Source organism: Nicotiana tomentosiformis, chromosome 4, assembly GCF_000390325.3.
Source record: "Nicotiana tomentosiformis chromosome 4, ASM39032v3, whole genome shotgun sequence".
Taxonomy (NCBI): domain Eukaryota; kingdom Viridiplantae; phylum Streptophyta; class Magnoliopsida; order Solanales; family Solanaceae; genus Nicotiana; species Nicotiana tomentosiformis.
This window is the reverse complement of record NC_090815.1, coordinates 123950112-123973876: the sequence shown is the minus strand read 5'-3', so window position 1 is coordinate 123973876 and position 23765 is coordinate 123950112. Positions and strand designations below refer to the sequence as shown.

At 33.0% G+C, this 23765-nt stretch overlaps 1 protein-coding gene across 1 annotated transcript; it reads right to left on the bottom strand.

The window, feature by feature from the left end:
- Positions 1-229: 229 nt before the first annotated feature.
- LOC138910488 (uncharacterized) lies at positions 230-3795 on the bottom strand. Its single transcript, XM_070201730.1, has 10 exons — positions 3312-3795; positions 2947-3108; positions 2705-2760; positions 2414-2599; positions 2210-2295; positions 1951-2120; positions 1593-1706; positions 1376-1470; positions 1243-1266; positions 230-910 (listed from the first exon to the last, which is right to left on the bottom strand). Exons 1-10 carry the CDS (start codon positions 3793-3795, stop codon positions 230-232), a joined length of 2058 nt encoding a protein of 685 aa, XP_070057831.1.
- Between the last annotated feature and the right edge of the window lie 19970 nt (positions 3796-23765).

The following is a 23765-nucleotide window of genomic DNA, read 5'->3' as shown; positions in this document are numbered from 1 at the left end:
GTCCCGTCCCATCCCGTCCCGTTGGATAGCCATAGCAGAGTATAGTGATACAATTTGTTGCTTCTTGCTCTTCCAGGAAACAGGGCAGCCACCAAGAGTGATAAAATAGCCAGAGACAGACTTCCTGACATGGCACAAGCTACCCAGTCTGAATCAAAATAAGCCGTGAGAGTAAAGTCAGCACCAGGGGAGAGGAGAATACCCATGGATGGGGCAGCAGATAAGTATCTTAGAACATGGATAGCAACAAGCATGTGAGAGACTTGAAGAGCTTAGAGAAATTGACTGAGATGTTGTACTGATAAGCAATGTGAGGTCTTGTGTGTTGTAGAAAATTAAGTTTGCCAACTATCCTCCTATAAGTACTAGGATCAGATAGTGGCTCCCCCATATCAGTTGAGAGTTTGACAGAACCATCTAGAGGAGTGACCACAGAGAAAAAATTCTGGCAAGGAAACTCTGGAAGTAAATCAGATGTAAATTTGTGTTGAGTCATAAGAAAACCAGTATCAACTTTAGTAATTTCCATGCACAAAAAATAGTGAATAGAGCCAAGGTCCTTGATTTTGAATTGAGCATCAAGGAAATCCTTGACATTATACAGCTCAGAGACATCATCACCAGCTAGAAGGATGTCATCAACATAAACAGCTAGGACTGTGAGGGAGCTACCAGTGGACTTGAGGAATAAAGAATAGTCATTTTTACTAGGAATATAGCCTCTACTGAGCAAGGCCTCAAACAGCTTAGAAAACCACTGTCTAGAGGCCTGCTTGAGGCCATATAGAGACTTTTCTAGCTTGCATACCAATGGAGAAGATGAAGGGGAAGACGTAAAAGAAAGGTACAAACCAGAAGGGATCTTCATATAAACTTCTTGTAGTGGTCTAGTTGATAAACAGTCCAATTCCTTAAAGCAGCAATGGTAAGAAGGCACTTAATAGTGGTGAATTTGACCACAGGGGAAAAAGTCTCATTGTAATCAATGCTTTCTTTTTGAGTATCACCCCTTATCACTAATCTGGCCTTGTACCTTTCAATGGAACCATCAGACCGTTGTTTGATTTTGTAGACCTATTTACAAGGTATAGGCTTCTTATGAGGGGGAAGGGGAACAATGTCCCAAGTGTGATTTGCATCTAAAGCTTGGAATTCCTTTAGCATGTCCTCCTTCCAAGTAGGGTGAGATGCAGCATGTTGATAAAACTAGGGCTCATGCATGTGCAAAACAGAGGAAGATACCTTAGAATCTAGAGAAGCAGGAGCCTGAAAAGCAAGAGATGGACAAATATAATCCCTTAAATAGGGTGGAGGATTACTGATCCTGGAGGATTGTCTGATAGGGAGAGAAACAGGAGGAGCAGGGGGGGATAACAGGTGGAGAAGGAGAAGGAAGATCAGTAATAAAGGGAGCAGAATGAGGAAAAACATGATGAGGGGAAATGGAAGGAGGAGGATTGTTAGGTAAATCTACAAAAGGAGCAGGAGAAGAAGAAAAAATTTGTGAAGAAGGAGGTGAATAAGGAAATATATGCTCATGAAATACAACATCCCTAGAGTAGAGGATAGCATGGGTGGAAAGAGTTACCAACTTGTAACCTTTCTTGCCACAGGGATAGCCAAGAAAGATACAGGGCAGTGCTCTTGTCTGAAACTTATCTCTTCTAGATTTGGGTGTGGTGGCATAGCATAAGCATCCAAAATATCTAAGATGATCATAGTGAGGGGGATGACCATGCAATTTTTCATAGGGGGATATATTGTTTAGAACAATGGAGGGAAATCTATTGATGAGATATGTGGCTATGAGAACACATTCACCCCAATACTTGGTAGGTAAATATAATTGGAAAAGTAAAGCTCTAGTAGTTTCTAAGAGGTGTTTGTGCTTTCTTTCTACAACACCATTCTATTGAGGAGTATGTGGAATGGTAGTTTGGTGTAGTATACCTTGAGAAGTGAAGAAAGATTTGGACTCAGAACTAGTTCCTAGTTCAAAAGCATTATTAGACCTGAGAGATTGGACTAAAGTGTGAAATTGAGTTTGAACCATAAAGGTGAAAGCTTTTAGAACAAAAAGAGCATTGCTTTTAGAAGAGAGTAGGTGTGTCCAAGTTAACCTAGTGTAATTATCTACTAGAGTTAGAAAGTATTTGAAACCATTGTAAGTTGGGGTGTGATAAGGGCCCAAATGTCAATGTGAACCAACTGAAAAGGGGCTGAAGAGTGAATGGTACTGTCAGGGAAGGGGAGTCTTTGTTGTCTAGCCATGGGACAAACAGGACATACGAAAGGCTGTTTGGAAGAGATTTTATCAGAAATGAAAGAAATGTATTTCATTCTATTACAAGGCATGCGACCATTCTTTGATGCCAAAAATAGTCTGTTTTATTGATGTGAATGTGTGAATTACAAGAGGGACTGAAGGGAATGGGATCATTAACAGAAGTAGAACGAGAACATGTAAAAACAGTAGAATTAGAAACATTAGATGATGAAGGTAAAACACAAGGAAGAGATTGAACATCATCAGCAAATGGAGGAAATAGAGCCCATTATCAGCTCTATCAATTTTCAGTGGCCTCTTCAGAGAAGGGCCCTGTAAAAAACATTTAGAAATTGTGAGAACTGCATAACAGTTAAACTGTAAAAAGAGATGATAAATGAAAATTAAATTGAATTGGAAAGAGGGAACAAGAAGAACATTGTGAAGAATCATGTCAGATCTAAGTTGCAGAGAACCAGTAGAGACAACTTTCACTTTGTATCCATTTGGTAAAGTTATCAAGTAAGGTCTAGCTAGTGGTGTTAAATTGTGAAGTAAATTTTTGTGAGGGTTCATGTGATTAGTGGCCCCTGAGTCTAAGATCTAAGTGTCTATGGTGAATTGAGATGATGCACAAGCATGAAGGTCCACAAAATTAACTACAGAACTACAGAACAAACCTGCAAAATTTGCATAAGTAGTGTTCTCTCCAAAAGACAGGTTATTGTTGTTGGCCCCAGGGTAGATATGAGATTGTTGCAATAAATTCAGAAGGTGTTGATATTGTTCTTGAGTAAAGCCATGTGAAGATATTTCAGAAGTTGTGGGACCTTGGGGAGAAGCTGATAAAAGACCAGAGGAAGAAACATCAGCATGCACACAAGAGGCTGATCTTTTGTTTTTGTTGAACTTGAAATCAGGGGGGAATCCATGGAGTTTGTAGCATTTTTCAATAGTGTGTTCAGGTTTCTTGCAGTATTTGCAAGATACAGACTGATTGGTCTCTTTGTCTCAAATTGAATTCTCTGATTGAAAGACCTCTAACCATTGTTAGGTGCAGCAGAGGCAGAAAAAGAGATAGAATCAGCATAAAAACTTGGGGAAGGTGCTTTCTCTCTTTGTTTTTCATCATGCTGCAGAATAGAGTAGGCTTTGCTGACAGTTGGGAGAGGGGTCATCATAAGAATACTGCTCTTGACTGTGGAGTAAGAATCATTTAACCCAGCAAGGAACCAGAATAGTTTGAGTTCCTCTAGGAATTTAGGAAGGGCTCCACATGAGCAAACAGGTCCAACATAAGCTGTGTTCATCTCATCCCAAAGACTACATAGTCTGGTGAAATATGAAGCTATGTCTAATGTTCCTTGGTAGATAGAACCAATCTCCCTTTGGATTTGAATGAATTTTGACCCATTTGATTGACCAAACTTCTCATTTATATCCAACCATATTTCTCTAGCAGTGTTGTACCCTAAGACACTGGTAGCAATTTCTCTAAACAAAGAATTTGTGATCCAAGCAATCACCATTTCGTTACACCTTTCCCAATAGGGATAATAAGGAGAATCCTCGGTAGGTTTATCATGACGACCATTAATTAGCCCTAATTTATTTTTGGCAGAAAGAGACACAAGCATGCTCTTCCTCCAAGCCACAAAACCAGTACCATCAAAAGGAGGGGAGACTAAATGAGTACCGGGACTATCAGAAGGATGCACTTAGAAAGGATGTGAAAAATCTAAGGTGAAAGTTGAAAAACCCTCTGATGAATTAACTTCGTCAATAGCCATAAGCAAAACTCAAATTGTAATATCAGAATCACGGAAATAAAAGGCTATAAGGCTAAGATTGATGGAAAATACAAAAAATAATTGAAGCTTGAAGGAGATAATACCGGTTTTGCTTCAACAAATCCAAATCAGCAGCAAAACTTTTCACGAGTTAAGTAAATAAACAGTAGAAGAAATCCTCAGCTACTATTTCACCATAGAAGGCAGCAGATACTTTGGAATCTCATCAGTGAACGGACCTTCTTCGGAAGTTAGGGTTTCTTCGATCTTGTCGAAAATCACAGAATCTGATTCGAGGTTAGGATCGGAAGAAAGAGGAGAACGAACAGAGTTTATTCACCCGCTCTGATACCATATTAGAAGTTCAGACTGAACTCATGCAAAAGGTTTCAATAAAGGAAACCCTAGCTTATGTAGTAAAGAGAAAGGGGGAAAAGGAGACTGTAAAATAAAATGTCTTATTCCTCATTCGTAACCTCTTATTCCAGCAACACAAGTATTTATACTTGTGTTACAATGTGGCTATATTTACAAAGTTAAAAATGGCTAAAGAATAGAAGGGCTAAGTTGCTATATCTATGTGTTATTATGTGGGCCGTTGGGATATCCGTGGGCCTGGTCTGAGGGAGTTTAGACTTAAGGCCCAACCTGCTCAACACTCCTCTAGCGCACCCCATGATCCCCTAGCCAGAATTGAAGTACACAAGGTTTTAAGATGTTCAGTTTTCATGCTCAGCATCCAGAAAGACAACTTTTCTGCTGCATTTCAAGTCAAGATGTAGCCAACCTTCTTAAAGACAAGCAACCCTTTTTAAATTTTGGATAGTAATAATGGAAGAACAAGTTTCATATTGGATAAGGGGACTTTTTGCCAACCTCTTTAAATGTGTCAGCAAACAACAACTTCCGAAGATGTGAAGGAATTTCATTAACTCCATTAGATCAATTTTAATTTGTGCAAACCAGTTATTTATCCTTTACTCATATGGTAATTTTGTGAGCTCAGATGATTGTGTTACAGTTGTTCTTGTTGGTATTTTTTCTTATGAAGAGAGTGTAATGAGACGAACAATGACGTATTTTGATGGAAACTGTTGGTGAAGATAACGGAGAGGAAGTGAAGAAGACGAAGATAATGTAGTCCTGAACTTAGAGTTCCAAGTTCAAAAAATAAGGACACGTAATCCTGAACTTAGAGTTACAAGTTCAAAAGTTAAGGACATATAGTCCTAAACTTAGACTTACAAGCTAAAAAACTAAGGATAAGAGGTCCTTAACTTAGACTTACAAGCTCATAAATTAAGAACAGTTAGTCCTGAACTTATAGTAACAAGCTCATAATTTAAGGATACTTGATCCTCGACTTAGAGTTGGAAGTTAAAAAATTAAGGACACTTGGTCCTTAACTTAGAGTTACAAGCACAGAAATTAAGGACAGGTAGTCCTTAACTTAGAGTTACAAACACAAAAATTAAGGACAGGTAGTCCTGAACTTCGAGTTTCAAGTTCAAAAGTTAAGGACATATAATCCTGAACTTAGAGTTACAAGTTCAAAAGTTAAGGACATGTAGTCCTAAATTTAGACTTACAAGCTCATAAATTAAGGACAACTAGTCCTGAACTTATAGTAACAAGCTCATAAGTTAAGGACACTTGGTCCTGAACTTTATGAGCAGAAGGGTATTTTCGTTCGGGCGGGTAAAAATTTATTAAAACAGTGACTAAAGACTAAAAATATTTTAAATAATAATTTAAAAGTAAATACATGTCTTATTACTGGCTAACTGTGCACTTCCCCCTAGAATTGGGGGGCTTCTTTTTTGTTGGGCCTAGAAGCGATTTGATGGATGGAGTTACTATCAAAATGTGACATTTATGGTGTCACATAAAGGGATCGTTTGGTATATTGTATAAGCAATTAATCATTGTATAAGAGTTTGTATTGAGTTAATGTATTGCTTGGTTGTAATTTCAAATGTAAGATAACTAATTCAAATGTAAGATAACTAAACTATGTATTATTTTATACACCAGTTGAGGTATTATCTGATCCTAATCCATGTATAAGCCACGCATGGATAAAACACCGAAAGGATAAAACTATCTTCGTTCTTCTTCTTTTTTCTTTCTAGAAGACTATGAAGAGATTTTACTGAGTCGAGAGTCTATCGAAAATAATATTTCTACCTCACAAGATAGTGATAAGGTCTGCGTATATATTACCCTTTCCGGACCCCACTTGTGGAATTACACTAGGTTTATTGTTGTTGTTGTTGTTGTTGTTATTGTTATTGTTATTGTTGTTGTTGTTGTTGTTATAAGTAGGGTTGTGCATAATTTGGTAAATACCGAATTACCGTACCGAAACAGAAAATTTAAATATTTGGTATTCGATATTTTTGGTATTCGGTATAATATATATTTTTTAAATCTCTCCCAATTAGGAGGATGTATAGCGTTTCCACACTTTCCCTCCAGCGTGACTCGAACCTAGGACCTAACGGCCGTGGGTGGAGGTGGTATTTGATTTAAGTTTTAAAAAATATTGGTATTAGGTATGGTATTTGGTATTTTAAAATAAAATATCGAAATGCCGATACTGTACCGAAATATATATTATATTACACAATACACATATTATTAATTATAACATAAATATAAAAATATAAAATTTTACTTTACTTTATTCTCTAAGTTCATCAATTAACTCTAAGCAAGTAATAAAATATTTCTAATGATCAAATTTATTCTTTTATGTACAGTTTTCTCTCTCTGGGTTGATATTTGCTAGTTTTGGACAAAACTTTTATCAATAAATATTTTTAGTTTTGTACTTTTGAGTACTTTAATTTAGGATATTACAGTATGACTCTATGCACTACTTAGTATTTAAACCGAAGTTACCAAACCGAATAAACCGAAACCGAAAGGAGAAAAACCGAACCATACCGAATTTAATTAGGTACGATATTGGTATTGCATTTTAAGTAAACGAATACCGAAAATACATAACCAAAAGGTCAAAAAACGTATCGTAACGATCGACGAACACCCCTAGTTATAAGCTTATGAAGACCAAAATATCCTAGGGTATAAATAAAGAAAAAATGACACCGTATAAGCGCTCCCAAAAATAATAGCCGAAATAATGTATGTATGTGTGTGTGTGTGTATATATATATACAAAAAAACATTATACACTATTGTGACGGCCGCATGTAAATAGTTTCAGCCGTGGGCTAAAAGTAATCTTTATCGTGTAATAAATTCATTATTTTTTAGTTTAAAAAAGTAAAGAAAAATAATTCAGATGATACTTTGTATACTAATTTTAATGCAAATGACTAAATACCTTACAAGAAATAATTCATGTACTATTAATTCTCGTATTACTAATCTTTACTCTCTCCGGTCCACTTTAATTGATTTTTTGACTGTTTTCATACATATTAAGGAAGTCATCTTTTAGTATTAATTAACAAAGACCATATTAATCTTAATTTGTGCATTGTAAGAAAGAAGTTAATGCCTTCTTGATATCAGAAAAAATTAAATATTGTGGACTATAAAAAAAAATTAAAAAAATAATTAAAGTAGACCGGAGGAAGTAATTATTAATCTATCCCAAACGCCCCATATTGTTTCATTCATTTTGAGTTCTCTGCAGTATGAAGGGTGTTATTGGATTTTGGCAAGATAGGAAAACAGAAAACTGATTCCGACTTCCGAGGGATTCATTTGTCCTTATAAAGTACTTAGGCGAGAGGGAGCAGTGACATCGGTTAGCATCCTAGAGCTATCAGGTGCTATTTATAATAAATTCGATATGGTAATTTAAAAAAAATGAAGTAATAATCTATCTGTCTATATCTATATTATTATAAAAATATGAATATAATATCGGTTTATAAAAATAACCTTATAATATTAGGCATAATAACTCATAATAAAAGTATATAACCGAAATTCTAGATATTAGCCTTGTAATCTTATTAGTTTTAGGACATAATATTACACGTTAGAAATCCTACATAATACCTTTAGCAATCCTATTAGTATAATTACTTTTCGTCTGTCTAATTCAAATAAAATTGAATAAGTAAATATCTTTAGTCATGTAATCTTATTACTTTTAGGATATACTTCTTAAAAAATTCTATTACTAATTTAATTTGAAAACGTATTATATGTCCTATTACTAATTTAATTTGAGAATGTATTATATTGTCCAAATCCATTTAGAAAAAAGGAGAGCCTATATAATTATAAAGCATAAATAAAATATTCATATACCAAAATAGCCCTAAAATATTAAACGGAAGAACTCATAGGGAAAGGGCATAAATGCAATAACTTATTTTTTGGATTACAATACCTTCTATGCTAATTTTTAATATTTAAGCTTTTAAAATTAATAAAATTTATCTACTAAATTCTTATTAAAATATGTATGAAGGTTTAATAAAATTAATTTCACCAGAATCCTCCGTATTGGCAATACATTACCACTTCATAATGTCCAATACAAAAAAAAATAATATTAAATGGACTGCATAAAGAGTTGAAATTGAGAAAAAAAAATACCCCCACGATAATATATTTTTATATTATATTTGAATTATTTTTCTACTCAAATAATATTTTTTTAATCAATTTTTCGTGTAATATTAAAAAATACCCAATTATTAAACAACAACTAAGAAAATATTAAGAATATAAATGTATGAGAAAGAGAAAAAAATGGTAGGTGAGAATCAATACCACTAATGATTCTAAAGATACAGACATAAAGATCTAAAAGTAAAATGTCATATCAATCTTTTACTCTTTGAAAATAAAATTTATGATGGACAAAATTATAATTAAGATTAAATATTCAAAATAAGAGATGAACTAATATTAAGATCTGAATCAATATAGAATAAATTATTTATGTTAAAATTAAATAATTAAATCTTTTAATTAATTATTTAGCAAGAGAATCCAATTAAATTATTTTTTAAATTCATCGTATGAGTAAAATTTTTATTTATTTTTTTTAAAAAAATCTTATGGTACATAAATTTATTCCATAAAAAAATCGTTAGAACACAAAATAAAAAGGTTAATATATTATTAAGAATAAAAAAATACTATAAAAGTGTCTGAGGAAGCGCAATCAAAGCTCAATCCTAAACAAGAACAAGCTTTCAAGACTATATTATAAAGAGATAACTCTGCTATAACGGGATTATTCTTTGTAGATGCCTTTGGCAGAATAGAAATAATATTTCTATGTCACACATTACTTGCAAATACAATATCACGAGGCATGACACTGTTAGCTATAATAGCAAGTGGTGTACCAACACTGATTTTATTATGAGGCCACCCATTTTAGATTTGATATACCTCTTCAAACAGTTTAAATAATTATCACAAATATATCAAAGTAGCGGAATTGTGCTAAATTTATAAGGAAAGCAAAAATGATAATATGGGATGAAGCACTCATAGTTAAGTGCCAAACAGAGTTATAGAGATATATTGGATATTAATGAACCGTTTGATGAAAAATTAATAATTTGGGAGGTAATTTATATTAAGTACTACCATTAGTTCCAAAATCGACAAAAGCAAGAGACTGTAAAAGTTAGCTTGCCAAAGTTATACTTCTGGCCTCAAATGAAAAAGATTCAACTAACAAGAAATATAAAGTAAGAACAAATCTAGTATTTAGTGTCTTCTTGATTCGTGTCGGAAACGAATAAGAGCATCCAATAAAAGATGATTTGGTTCTTCCTTAACACTTGGTTATCAATCCCAATGGTAATATTAGTGCATTTAATAAGAGAAATATTTCTATCATTTGATTAAAACGCAGTTTGCGCAAATCGCATAATAGAATTAAAAAGATATTTTAACTAGCAAAAATGAATATGCTGATCAACTAAATAACATGTTGATTGCAAAATTTTATAGTAAAAATAAAATATTTTTCTGTTTTTGGCTCAACAGAAAATGATACAAATAATTACTACCAAGAAAAATACTTAAATACGTTAATACCAAACGGCCTTCTACCATACATGTTTGTTGTCAAGTTTATTATTTTTTACGTATGTTAGTATCACTGTATATATAATAGACTAAGTTGATCTTCCATTGTATATAGGTTGATTTCGAAGAAAAATATGCCCGTCATGCTACTAAAAAACTTAAATACGCCGAATATCTTATGTAATAGCACACATATAGCATATAAAAATTTTGACAATTACGCCACACATGCAAAAATTATGATACTGATCAATGTACTTCTAAGTATATTCTTATCCTTGAATTCTACTTTCGTCTTCCGAAACTAAGGAATATCCTTTTAAATTTGTGTGAAAATAATTTTTAGTATGTTTATGTTTTGCAAATATAATAAATAAAGTACAAGGATGAACATCCTAAATATTATACTATATTTGCCGCAATATGTTTTCTTGCATGAACAACTGTATGTTGCACTTTCAAGATGTATATCAAGATCGATAATGTGATGACCCAAAATGTCATCTTTAAATTTAATGATTAATTATGTGATCTAAGCACTATTTACCATTACTCGACTTGAGTGTGCAGTCCGTAAAAATATTTTGGAAAGTTTTCAGGTGAAAAATGAATTAAAATGTGAATTAGAGCTTTAAAACTCAACTGAGTTGATTTGGTCAACAGTTTGAGCAAACAGACTCGGATCAGTATTTTGACAATTTTGGTAGGTCTGTATCGTGATTTGAGACTTAGGCATATGCCCGAAATCAAATTTCGAGGTCCCTGGCCAGAGATATGGAATTTTGATGAAAAATTAAAAGTTTAAGTTCAAATAGTGACCGAATATCAAATTATGTGCAAACGACCCCGGAATAGAATTTTGATGATTCCAACAGCTCCGTATGGTGATTTTGGATTTAGGAGAGTGATCGGAATTTTATTTGGAAGTCCGTAGTAGAATTAGGCTTGAAATGCCGAAAGTTGAATTTTTGGGAAGTTTGACCGAGGGGTTGACTTTTTGATATCGGGGTCAAAATCCGATTCTGAAAATTTTCATAACTCAGTTATATTATTTATGACTTGTGTGCAAAATTTGAGGTCAATCGGAATTGATTTGATATATTTCGGCGCAAAATATAGAAGTTGGAAGAATAGAAAACTCATAATTCGATTCGAAGCGCGATTCGCAATTTCGGCGTTGTTTGGCATGGTTTGAAGCCTCAACTAAGTGCATATTGTATTTTGGGACATGTTGGTATATTTAGTTAAGGTCCCGAGGCCCTCGAGTAGATTTAAGAAGGTTAACGGAATGAATTTCGGACAAAAAGGAACTGCTGGAATATTTCTGCTGCAGAAGCTATTTTTGGACAGCAACCGGTGCAATCGCAGAGCTGACTTTGGAAGCTTATATCTCGAAATCTATAAGGAATCTGAACATTATCAAAACATAAAAGTTGTAGACCTTTGATTTTAGTTTCCAGAATAATAAACCATTTATCATTTAGACATTTATACAAAATGTTATGATTGATTGACTGAAGCTGGTACTGTAGATTTTTGCAACAGCAGTGTGCATCGCCAGAATTTTCATCTGCACAGGGCTGACTTTGGGAGCTTATATCTCGTAATCCATAAGGAGTTGGGTGATGAGAAAAATATAAAAGTTGTAGTACTTTGTATCTAGTTTGCAGAACTTTAAACCGTTTGGCAGTTGGAGTTGAGTACAAGAAGTTATGATTGATACACTATAGGCTGTCGAGGAAGAGTTTGATGTTTTCAACATAAGCATGTAATGATCCAAAAGTCCATTTTTAGTTTTAGAGATCGAAATTCGATTTCGAGACTTTCAACATTTTTGATAATGAATTATATGAGTGATCTGGAAAGTTTGGTCTAATTTCATCAAGTGGCGATTGAGTTTTAAGCGTGAAATATGAGTTAATTGTTTAACAAGCGAAATTGGTATCACATTGAGCAAATGAGCTCCGAATTGAGTTTCGATTGAACGAATGGGTTTGTAGTTTTATTTGTGACTCATAGGAATAAGAATCGTCGAATTCCGAGTTCGTATGATGGAGTTAGAGCCTTTTTAGTGAAATAAAACTACTGGTGTAAATAGTCCTGGTGTGCACCTTTAGCGACCAGATGTGACACTTTTAGCGACGGGATTGGACTTTTAGCGACCGGAATAGTGTTTTTGGGACAGAAACTTAAGGACTAAAAATGGTCATTTCCTTCATTTCGTTTTGGAGTTTTGGAGCACGGTTCTTGGGCGATTTTGAGGATTTCTTCAAGACTTCAACTTGGGTAAGTGTCCTATATCCAAATGTGATTATATTTCATAAATCCATTGTCATATTCATCATTTATTTCGGATTTAAATGGAAGAAATCAAGATTTTTGCAAAATCTTCCAAAAACGAAAATTTAAGATTTGGAGGTTGAGTTGTTATCGAATTTTGGTAAAATTGGTATGGGTGGACTCGTAATTGAATGGTTGTCGGATTTTATAAGTTTCGCCGGATTCCGAGATGTGGGCCCCACGGGCAAATTTTGAGCTAATTTCGGATTTTAATGAAAATATAATATTTTCTTATGAAAGTGATTACTATAATTTTTGTTGACTGTAACGAATTAATTATGACTAGATACGAGTCGATCGGAGTCGGAAATTCGAGGAAAAGACATAATACTTGGTTAAATAGGAGCAAGTCGAGGTAAGTGACTTGTCTAACCTTGTGTGGGAGAAATTTCCCCTAGGATTGGTATTGATGTGATTATTGAAATGTGTTGAAAGTCGTGTGCATGAGGTGACGAGTGTGTACACGGGCTAAATTGTGAAAGATTATATTTTTAAATTGTGTAGATCACTGTTGCGCATTTATTAAATTATTTTATCTTGATATATTCTTCATCATTAATCTGAGATATATACTTCAAATTTGTTTGATCTTTTCTTACTAATTGTTTTACCTGTTTAGTTGAAACTTGGTTTCTTTTATTCTGTGCAATATTTGAAGGTTGATTTTCTTTAAATTAAATATTATTAATATGAAGTATTTGATATTTTTTAAACTTGATATTGAAGCAACGTAGTAAAGATTTTGAAATATTATTTTCCTAAATTATTTACTCCTGAATATTTTTATACTCATTGTGAGGGAGTCGTGAGCTCTTTATTGTGAAAAACTATTATTGATGATTTATTTTGGCATGAGCCGCGAGCTCTTTATTGTGAAAAACTATTATTGATGATTTATTTTGGCATGAGCCGTGAGCTCTTTATTGTGAAAAAATATTGTTGTTGAATTATTTTGGCAAGTTAAATTATTTGAGCACTTGAGGTGCAAATTGTGATATATTGTGATATTGATACGCATGCGGTGGTATAAGGTCTGGGTGTTGAAACGCATGCAGTGAGATAAGGGTGGCTTGATACGCGTGGCTAGTAGGGGAACTACTTGAAGCTTGATACGCGTGGCTAGTAGGGGAACTACTTGAAGTCATGTGGTGTGATAAGGGTGGCTAAAACGCGGGATGCTATTTCGGAAAAAAATGTTTTCTTTAAATAAATTGTGAAGGCTCCCGCGGTGATATAAGAAAATGAGATATTATGAATTTATTTATGATTTGGGACTACGAGGCGGTACCTCGGGAGTGCCCTTGTTGATATTGATTTAGGGCCATAGTTGCTTTCGATTAATTGTTGTGATTTTCATAAAGTTGAAGGAAATTCTGTTTTGATTCCACGAGATATTATTTGTAATTATTTGATGTCATTAAACGTGACATACTATTCGATTCATTTCCAATGTCATTTTATTTTTACTATATTGATAAATATTTTACCATGCCATTATTATATTCCAGTAGGGCCTCACCTCACCTCGTCACTACTCTACCAAGGTTAGGCTTGGTACTTACTGGGTACCGCTGTGGTGTACTCATACTACGCTTCTGCACATCTTTTTGTGCAGATCCAGGTACATTTTACTAACCTAGACGTCAGTGAGTTACAGGCGCATGGAGACTTCGAGGTATATCTGCCAGCGTCCGCAGACTCCGGAGTCTCCTTCTATCATATTATGTTGCTTCCTTATATTTTATTTAGATATTGACATATAGAGACATTGAGAATAAATTCTTAGAAGCTTGTGACTTATTTCTACCAGGTTTTGGGAGTTGAAATTGTTTGAATTGTAGTTTATTTATTTCATATATTTATTATTATTCCGCATTAATAGGCTTACATAGTCTTAGAGACTAGGTGCCATCACGACATCCTACGGAGGGAATTTGGGGTCGTGTCAGACAATTAGAGTTCTGGTTAAGGCAGAGCAATCAAAGCATTAGGAGAAAACATACACAAAAAAATATTGTCGAGGATTCAATATTTTTAAATTATAATACATAATTATCTAACTAACATGACAAAATTGATCATTTGTGTAAGCTTTGATGATGTCCTTTTATTTTAAATTCATGTATTATGCTAATGTAATAATATTTTTCGGCATTTAGATGATTGTTGTCTTATTATACATAAAAATTCTCTTATTAATTAAATTTTATTGTTCCTTCATATAAATAAATGTTTAAATCATCATGTGCTATTACTAACGTGCAACACACGTTCATAGATACTAGTTATTATAAAAGTACGAATATTCCATGCTAAATGTTGGATGATTAAAATATCCCCAAAATATTGATCAACTTTTATGCCCTTAAAAAAGCTAAAGTATTTCTTTAAAAAGTGATTCCATGTTGGATAAAATCTTAACATTTAAAACCTTACTCAATTAGAAATTACATGGGTTTTTAATCTTAATTAAATTAAACTTCTCACATGTTAATGTCCACCTATTCCGAAGTTCCAACCTATACCAATTCTATATGAACAAGAACAGACATCTTTCACCACTATATGTATGGTAATTTACTTCTTCAAGAAAAGGATTCTTTAAAGAAGTTGTCTATATTTAATTATAAAATTATAAAAATCAAAATATGAAATGTTGAGACTTTTTTGCACTTTGTAAACATATTCCATATTGGAATAAAATGTAACTAGAATTAATTTTTAAAAATATTATTATTTATCGTATTATAATCAATTATGATTCAGTATATGTATCTGATTTGAAAACTTAATATCCAATTGAATAAAATCGTATTTTGTAGTACCAATGACATTCTAGCTTTTCCATTATTACTTGATATATTATATAAATATATACTAATTTTACATGAACGAGAATACTTTGTACCACCTATTAAACTATTAACACTCCTTAGTAATTGTAACGACCCGGCCGGTCGTTTTGAGTATTACAACCCAATTTCTATATTTACTTCTCAAATTGTACTTTATAGTTGTTATGTGAATTGCCGGTGTAATTCGTTCAGGTCCAGTGAGGTTTTAAAATGAATTGGAACACTTAGTTCCAAGGTTTAAAGCTTAAGTTAAAATAGTGATCGGATGTGGAGTTATGTGTAAACGATCTCGGATTCGAATTTTGATAGTTTCAATAGCTCCGTATGGTAATTTTGGACTTAGAAGCGTGTACAAAAAATTATTTGGAAGTCCGTAGTGGAATTAGGCTTGAAATGCCGAAAATTTAATTTTGGAAAGTTTGACCGGGGGTTGACTTTTTGATATCGAGGTCGAAATCTGATTCTGGAAATTTGAATAGCTTCGTTATGTCATTTATGACTTGTGTGCAAAATTTGAAGTCATTCCAGATTGATTTGATATGTTTCGACACAAGATATAGAATTTGAAAGTTCAAAGTTCATAGATTTTGATTTGAGGTGCGATTCATCATTTTGATATTGTTTGATATGATTTGAGGCCTCGAGTAGGTCCGTATTATATGAAACTTGTTGGTATATTCAAACGGGGTCCTGAGAGTCTCGGGTGAGTTTCGAATGCTTAACGGATCGAATTTGGATTTGGAGGAGGAGCTGAAGCAGCTGGGCTGCTGGTGTGATCGCAACTGCGCGAAAAAGGGCCGCAGGTGCGAGCTCGCGGATGCGAGGAATAATTCGCAGAAGCGAAAATACATGGGCTGTAATCGCGGGTGCGAAGACCGCAGGCGCGAAGAAATCATCGCGGGTGCAAAGAAATCATCGCGGGGCGAAAATCCTCGGCAGAATGTTAAAAACGGAGGGGTTCCGAGTTTTTGTCATTTTTGGGCCTTCAAGCACAGTTGTTGGGGCGATTTTGAGAGAGAATTCAAGAGAAACTTGAGGTAAGTCACTTGTGATCATTTCTACTCCATAATATTGAATTATCATCGACTAATCCTACTAGATTACATATTTTTGAGGTGTAAATTGGGGGTTTGAATTTAGGGATTTGAAAATAAGATTTGAAGATTTGGAGGTCGAGTTGATGTCAGATTTCTGTAAAATTAGTATGATTAGACTCGTGGTTGAATGGGCTTCCGAATTTTATAACTTTTATCGGATTCCGAGACGTGGGCCCCACGGGTAATTTTTGGGGCGTAATTTTGGATTTTTAGAAAATATTAGTATTTTGATATGGAATTAATTCCTATAAATTTTATGGGCTGTATCAAATTAATTGTGACTAGATTCGAGCCGTTTGGAAGTTGATACATGCATAATGGAATTTCTGGAGCATTGCTTAGCTTGCTCGACATTGGATTTGGCTTGTTCGAGGTAAGTAAGTCTTCTAATCTTGGAGTTGAGGGTATGAACCCTGAATATATGTATTTTGTGAATTGTTGGGAGGTGACGCACATGCTAGGTGATGGGCGTGTGGGCGTGCACTATAAAAATTGTGACATAATTATTTCTGTGGAATTTGTAGTTAAATAATCTTGGCATTTTTCATGCAGTTTTATGAGTTATAGATATTAAGCTGAAAAGCATATTAAAAATCATGTTGAGACTATGTGCCAGTATTATTGGGACCCCCAGAGGTCATATTGTTGTGAATTATTTGTTTTAAATTGAAAATTCATATTCAGTCATATTCATTTCATTGCATATCATATCTCAGTCTCTGTTGTTATTTATTGATACATCATATCATTATTTTTGGGCTATTTTTTATGACATTGTGATCCCGAGAGACTTGAGAGATTGATGAATGAGTGAGGCCGATGGCCTGATTTGTGAGGATATTTATGGGATCGGGCTGCACGCCGCAGCATGTTTGATATCGGCCGAGGGCCTGATTGTGAAGATGAGTGTGGATCGGGACTGCCCGCCTGCAGCAAACTTCAGCACGTGAGTTGTCCGTATAAATTATAACGCTTGGGCTGAAGGAGCCCCTCCGGAGTTTGTACACACCCCCAATGAGCGCAGGTACCTACTGAGTGCGAGTGCCGAGTGCCGAGTGCCAAGTGCCGAGTGCTGAGTGACTGGGAGGCATGAGTGATTGTGAGGTATGCTCGAGTGGCAAGAGTGATTGTGAGGTATGCCCGAGTGGCAAGAGTGATTGTGAGGTATGCCCGAGTGGCCCGAGTGACTGTGAAGTTTGCCCGAGGGGCTGTATATGAGTGATGTTCTGCCCGAGGGGCTGTTTATGATTTTATCACTGAGTTGCATCGCATTAGCATGCACACATGATATACAGGCATAGAGATATATGTTTTTCTTATGCTGTACAATATCACATCATTCATGATTTCTCACACATTTTGACAGATGGGCATAGTGAAGCATTTGTTTTACACAGGTTATCCGGAAGGAAAAATAAAATATATTATTTATTATTGAAATTTTTTTTGGATAAATTTATTTTTTTCAAACTATTCATATTATTGGTAACTTCGGCAAACGATTTGGGTTTTCACTGATGTATTTGAAAGAAAGAACTACTATTTTTGAAATAATTATTTGGATGAGTATTTTATCCCTGAGTTACTTCTGGTATTATTTACTTTATGTTGTTATGGATTGTTGTGGAATATTGGTTTTGGACCCGATCTTAGTGGAAGCTCGTCACTACTTTCAACCTACAGCTAGGTTTGTTACTTACTCAGTATATGGGGCCGGTTGTACTGATACTACACTTCTGCACATTGCATGCAGATATTGGCTGTTGTTGTTGCTGTGCTCGATGGTTGCGGGATTTGAAGTTGTACCTGCGTTCATGTTGTAGCTGCTTCTTGTTCAGGGTAACCTTAGATTTATAAAAGCTATGTTTATGTATACTCTATTCTTAGAAACTCATGATTTGTACTAACAGTTCTTGGGGATTGTATAAGATTAAGACCTTTATTTACTTAAATTACTTTAATAATCATTATTGGAATGGGATATTTGGTAATTGGCTTACCTAACGGGTTGGGTTAGGTGCCATCACGACTAGTCAGATTTTGGACCGTGATAGTAATTTATTTATTACATGAGTTTTATTCTGATACACACTCTTCCTACGGAAAAAAAATACTTACAAAATTGTTAAATTGTAGCAAAATATACTGCCCACAACCAGAGAATCACTATCACACCAAGCTAAATATGATCAAACTCTTGCTCTTGATGTTTAGCACCGTTGATGTCTTCATATGTCGATGAAAGTATGAGAAAAATTAGAGTTTGGCTTTGAGTTCTTAATGAGATTGTGATAAATTATATCGCATGGATTAGAAAATTAATCTTTTTTTAACTTCAAAAAGTTTTAGCACTGTATTTTCATGTTATTTTAAATGTGCTAAATAAGATTGAATGCACTTCAGAATTGGATTTGTAATACAGTGGTAACACTTTTCGAAATTTCGGCCTAAATGTTGAAAATATAAAAGTTTTTAATCTTTGTCGAGAGGCCAATTTGATATCTTATTCCGATTGAAAAAACATCATAACATTAAGTAACTTTTTAAGTTTGAGTAGAGATTTTTCATACTTACTATTAATAGTCTATTTCATTGGAGAAATTCAATCATAGAAGACTCTGTAATAATAAAAAGTACTAGAAAGTGTTAATAGCCAGAGCAAAATCTATTAGTTATGATTTATATTAATTTTATCAGATGTCTTTGAAGGGACTATGATTTATATGATTATTCTTTTATGAAAAAGAAATTCACAACTACCTAATATAAGATTAAAAAAAGAAATCACAACTACCTAATAGAAGATTAAAAAAAGTATAGTTTACGAATACATGAATTGCTAAAACATGATCAAAATAATGCATCCACGTAGATTATTTTAAAAAGAAAAAACAAAAGAAAAAGAGGAATAGAACACTAATAGTATGGCTTTTATATATGTATTGAAGAATCTAAGGAACAAAAAACACTAATGAACAAAATCTATTTTTGCTTAAACGCGTTTTTAAATGTTTGACAAATGACAATGCTCAAAATATTCGTGCAAAACACGAACATAAAAACTAGAAATAATTTAGATTAATAGATAGGAACTAGAAATAATTTGACTAAAATATCCCCGAGATATTAATAGACTCTTATACCCTTTAGAGTTAAATTTTATTTCATACAAATAATTTCGTATTGGATACAATTGTAAAATTTAAAATTGAGAACTTTGCTTTGAAGAATCAGTGTTCACGACGGAAACTTCTTGTCGAATATCTCTTGATTTTAATAGGAATTTGTTGCATGTCTATTGTTCCAATTTTTTTGTATGTCATTTTTAATAGGAATCCATTGCATGTATTTACTTCCTACTTTCTTTTCAAAACACTATCTCCACCAATTCTTCAAAGTACCCGAATAAGAGATATGTTCTTTATCAAATTAGTTATCTCTATATACACATATGTATATTCTATTAATATATATACGTTATCCCATGCCAATCATGTCAATTAATATTATTTGTAATTAGATTATATTTATTTTATGATGTTTTAAGTATTATTAGATCGTATCCACTTAATACTTTTTAATTATAAAATGGAATTTAGGGTATATTCTTATACGTTTTAACCCATGTTAATATTGGGGATTGGGCAAACATCTCTATATTGTATTTATTATCATTACACAAATAAAAAAATTTGGAGACTCTAACCGAACAAATTAAAAGCATATCAATTATTTTTTGTACACGTTTATTTTTTGGGATAATTTTAGAGATCTTTCTTCAAATTTAGTTTCGTAAGCTTAACCGTCCATATAGTTTTCAATATTACGATTATCTCCCTTATAATTTTAATTTATTTGAAGCGGTTCTTTTAGCTTATTTATTATTAAAATAAAAAGTATAATTTGACTAATTTACCCTTACTATTATACTTTTTATTTAACTATATTTTACAAACATCTTTTATGAATATCTACGTCTAATCATTAACGTGCAACGCACATTAATAAAGACTAGTATACACTACTAAAAACTTAATTTGTAATGGTAGTCTTTTACAATACTAGTATATATATAACTTAAACTCAGATCTAGTCCAATGTTTAATTGGATATTTCAAAGTATGACGTTATGTTTTGAGTTATGGCTAATTAACTATTGAATTTGTACCTCTGGACAAATAGTGCTAAGTTTTGGTTAAGCGACAACGTCGACGCCAAAGTTTAGTTGGGGGCCATATGCGTATGACATTGATCGCCACTGATACAAAAAGAAAGTTTATACAACCAAAGGGTTGACTCAAATTCTGGCGCTCTTACTTTAGGCACGTTGGACAAAATTGGCTAGTCGGTCCAACCTAATTGCCAAAAAGTAAATAAAATATGTATAAATACAAAGAATATAAATTTTAATTTCCCTATTATTTTTAGGTGCGGCTAAAAGAATTATTTTCTAAAACTATTTACTACTATTATTTACCAAGCATTTAGCAAAATAAAAAGTCTTTTCTGATGCAGGCTTGTCTATAAAATCTGTGCATATGATTTGATATGATAGCTATTTTGTCTAGTTAATTTTTTCAGCATTTTGAAACCTTCCAAAGAAACTTTTGTGGAAGGGAATTTCATAGTGGGTTTGCAGCATAATTCAAATTCATTATGCAGAGTTCACTTTTGTGTTTCATGGCGTGAGAGACGAGGGCTCCATATATTTCACTTTTATGTCAATCTTACCTTTATTTCAAGTATAGGAATCCATTGTGATTGGATTAGCCATCACCAATAAAATTAAGGAAGTTCCATGCTAAAAATGTCCTCACAATAACTTGCTTTTGGACTTTCTAAATGCTGCAAAAGAAGTGACACTTGTAATCTTATATAAGTCGCGAGAATAACCGACTTCAGCTATATATAATCAAGGGATACATTTAAATTACCGTCATTGAGAGTAAATATTGTTGAATTCCTTGACATAACGAAATTAGTGACACTGAGGATTCAAAAGTTACTTTAGGTTACAACGTTAAATTCATAATTTGACGTTCTTATGTTTTTTCCGCATCTCCTAGCTAGAGAATTTGTGACTCCACCGTAGCTACAAGAGTCATTCTTTAAACAGGATGTAATTAGATTTTCAAGTGGTTTAAGTAAGTTGAATCATCTATATTGTTGAATATTGGAACTCAATGAGAAAAATGTCAGCTTCTCATCAGCATTTTCTGCCACCGTTTGACTTTGACTCTGTCACTATCACTCTACAGGTAAATAAATAGATATTTATAAGAGTAAGGGGGTGTAGCTAGTTATTTGGCTACGGGTTCGATCAAATCCAGTAGCTTTGATCCAAACCTTATTATTTATCTTAAGAAATTCATTGAAAATGTACAAATAATTACATTAAAAATCCAGTAAATTAAAACAACTAGAATCTTGAACCAACAAGTTTCAAATATGACTTTTTTTTTGTATGAAAGTGAAGCATATATAATACCTTCCATAAATAAAATGATGCTATTTAGAAGAGATCAATAATTGTGGTATCTCGAGGATTTTGACAATAGTTATATGCTCCATATCAGGGTGGCAGAGTATTGTTTATCAAAGAAAAGGAAAGTGAAAAGAGAGAGAAAGAGGAAATCGCAAGAAACAAAGAGATCAAATAGATTTACACTGTTACCATTGTTGTACTCGGGACCATATGTATCAATTAAGGCACACAAAATCATTGCGCGACCACTAATATATATATTGTAATTTTTGCTAGGCAAAGTAATTTCCTTATCCTTATGCAACGAGATATGATTATATTTCTTGAAAGTCATTATATTATAGTGGGACAGATGGAAATTGGAGCTAATGCCTAAAAGATTATGCAATGTATTTTGAGTATTTGTTCGAAATGGATGAACAATGCATCTGGACAACAATGACGGCGAATCCTAGCTAGCGTTTGTCTATAGATTCCCAAATTTATTTTGAAAATTCTGATTTGGGTGAAGTTTAATTTGAAGATGAAAATATATTTGGACATGATTTTTCAAGTGGGTAGTCACAGCTTCCTTAGAGTAGATATCAATTTCAATTTTTTTCGAGAGGAGATACAAAGAAAGAAGCAGGAACAAGAGCAGAAATTGAGGTGATTATTTAAATGTAGGCTCTTTTACGAACTATAAAAGTTTGGGATAATATTTAAAAATTTTAAAAAATGTAATGATCATGTTTTGGCCCAAAATCAGCAATTGAGGTGATTTTGGAATTTGAGATTTGGGATCTTGCCAAAATGTGGACAAAATCTATGGCCAAACATATGTTTGCCAAATAAATTCCAAATTTATTTTGGCAAAACTCATGGCCAAACGGGTCCTTAGTCTCTTTTTCTCTTCACAAAGTTACAAAAAAAATGAAGATGTAAACATTATATTCCCTTCATTTCATTATATATGACCTCCTTTTGTTTTGTAATTTGTTTTAGAGAGTAACATATTTTATCATCATAAAAATGTCAAGAATTGTTAAACACCACAGATTTCAAACGTTTTATTTATTTATTTATATTTTTTAAAACATTATGCACAGTTACATTCACATCAAATTAAACTGAGAGTAATTATTTCTTGATTTGTGAAATAAAAAAATAACACATAGTAGGAAAGAATAAGGGTAAAGTGGGGCATCCGTAACCGCTGCTGGTCAAACTAGCAGTAGAGGACATTTAATGTCTCGCTTACATGGTTGTCCTCAACTATCCACGCGCATGTTGTTTAGTTTATATGTTAGTACCTGAGATTTAACCCCATTTGGCTATAAATTTTGTCAAAGTTATTTCCAAATATTTCAAAACGTATTTGTTTATAGATTTTATTCATATTTTGGCAGATTTTGAAAATAAAATTTTCAATTACTGCTAGATTTTTTAATAATTTCAAAAATTATCCCAATTTTTTGTATTTTATAAAAACTCACTATTTATTATGACTCAACTAACCACCAACTAATTACTATTATTTCTTTTGGACCGGTGAATTTTGTAATATTATCGCAATTTGACGAATTATAGTGGCTAATAATTGTGTTATTAGAAGTTGATATTAAAATATCAATTTATGATTTTAGGATAGTGTATTATGTAGTTAATTATAAAAATGATAATTTTGTGCCAGACTAATCTATGTTGAGAACTATGGTTTGTGATAATGTTAATGGATGATATCGATGGAGATTCTGCATATATAGGATTAGCAAGTTTGTTCGTTTGGCATTGTTGGGTATTTTTGATAGTTTTTTTAACGTATGAGTATAAGTCACATTTCATTTTTTTTTCAAAAAAAAAAGTGAAATATTCTTGAAAAATTATGTCCAAACAGATTTTCACCTTCAAACC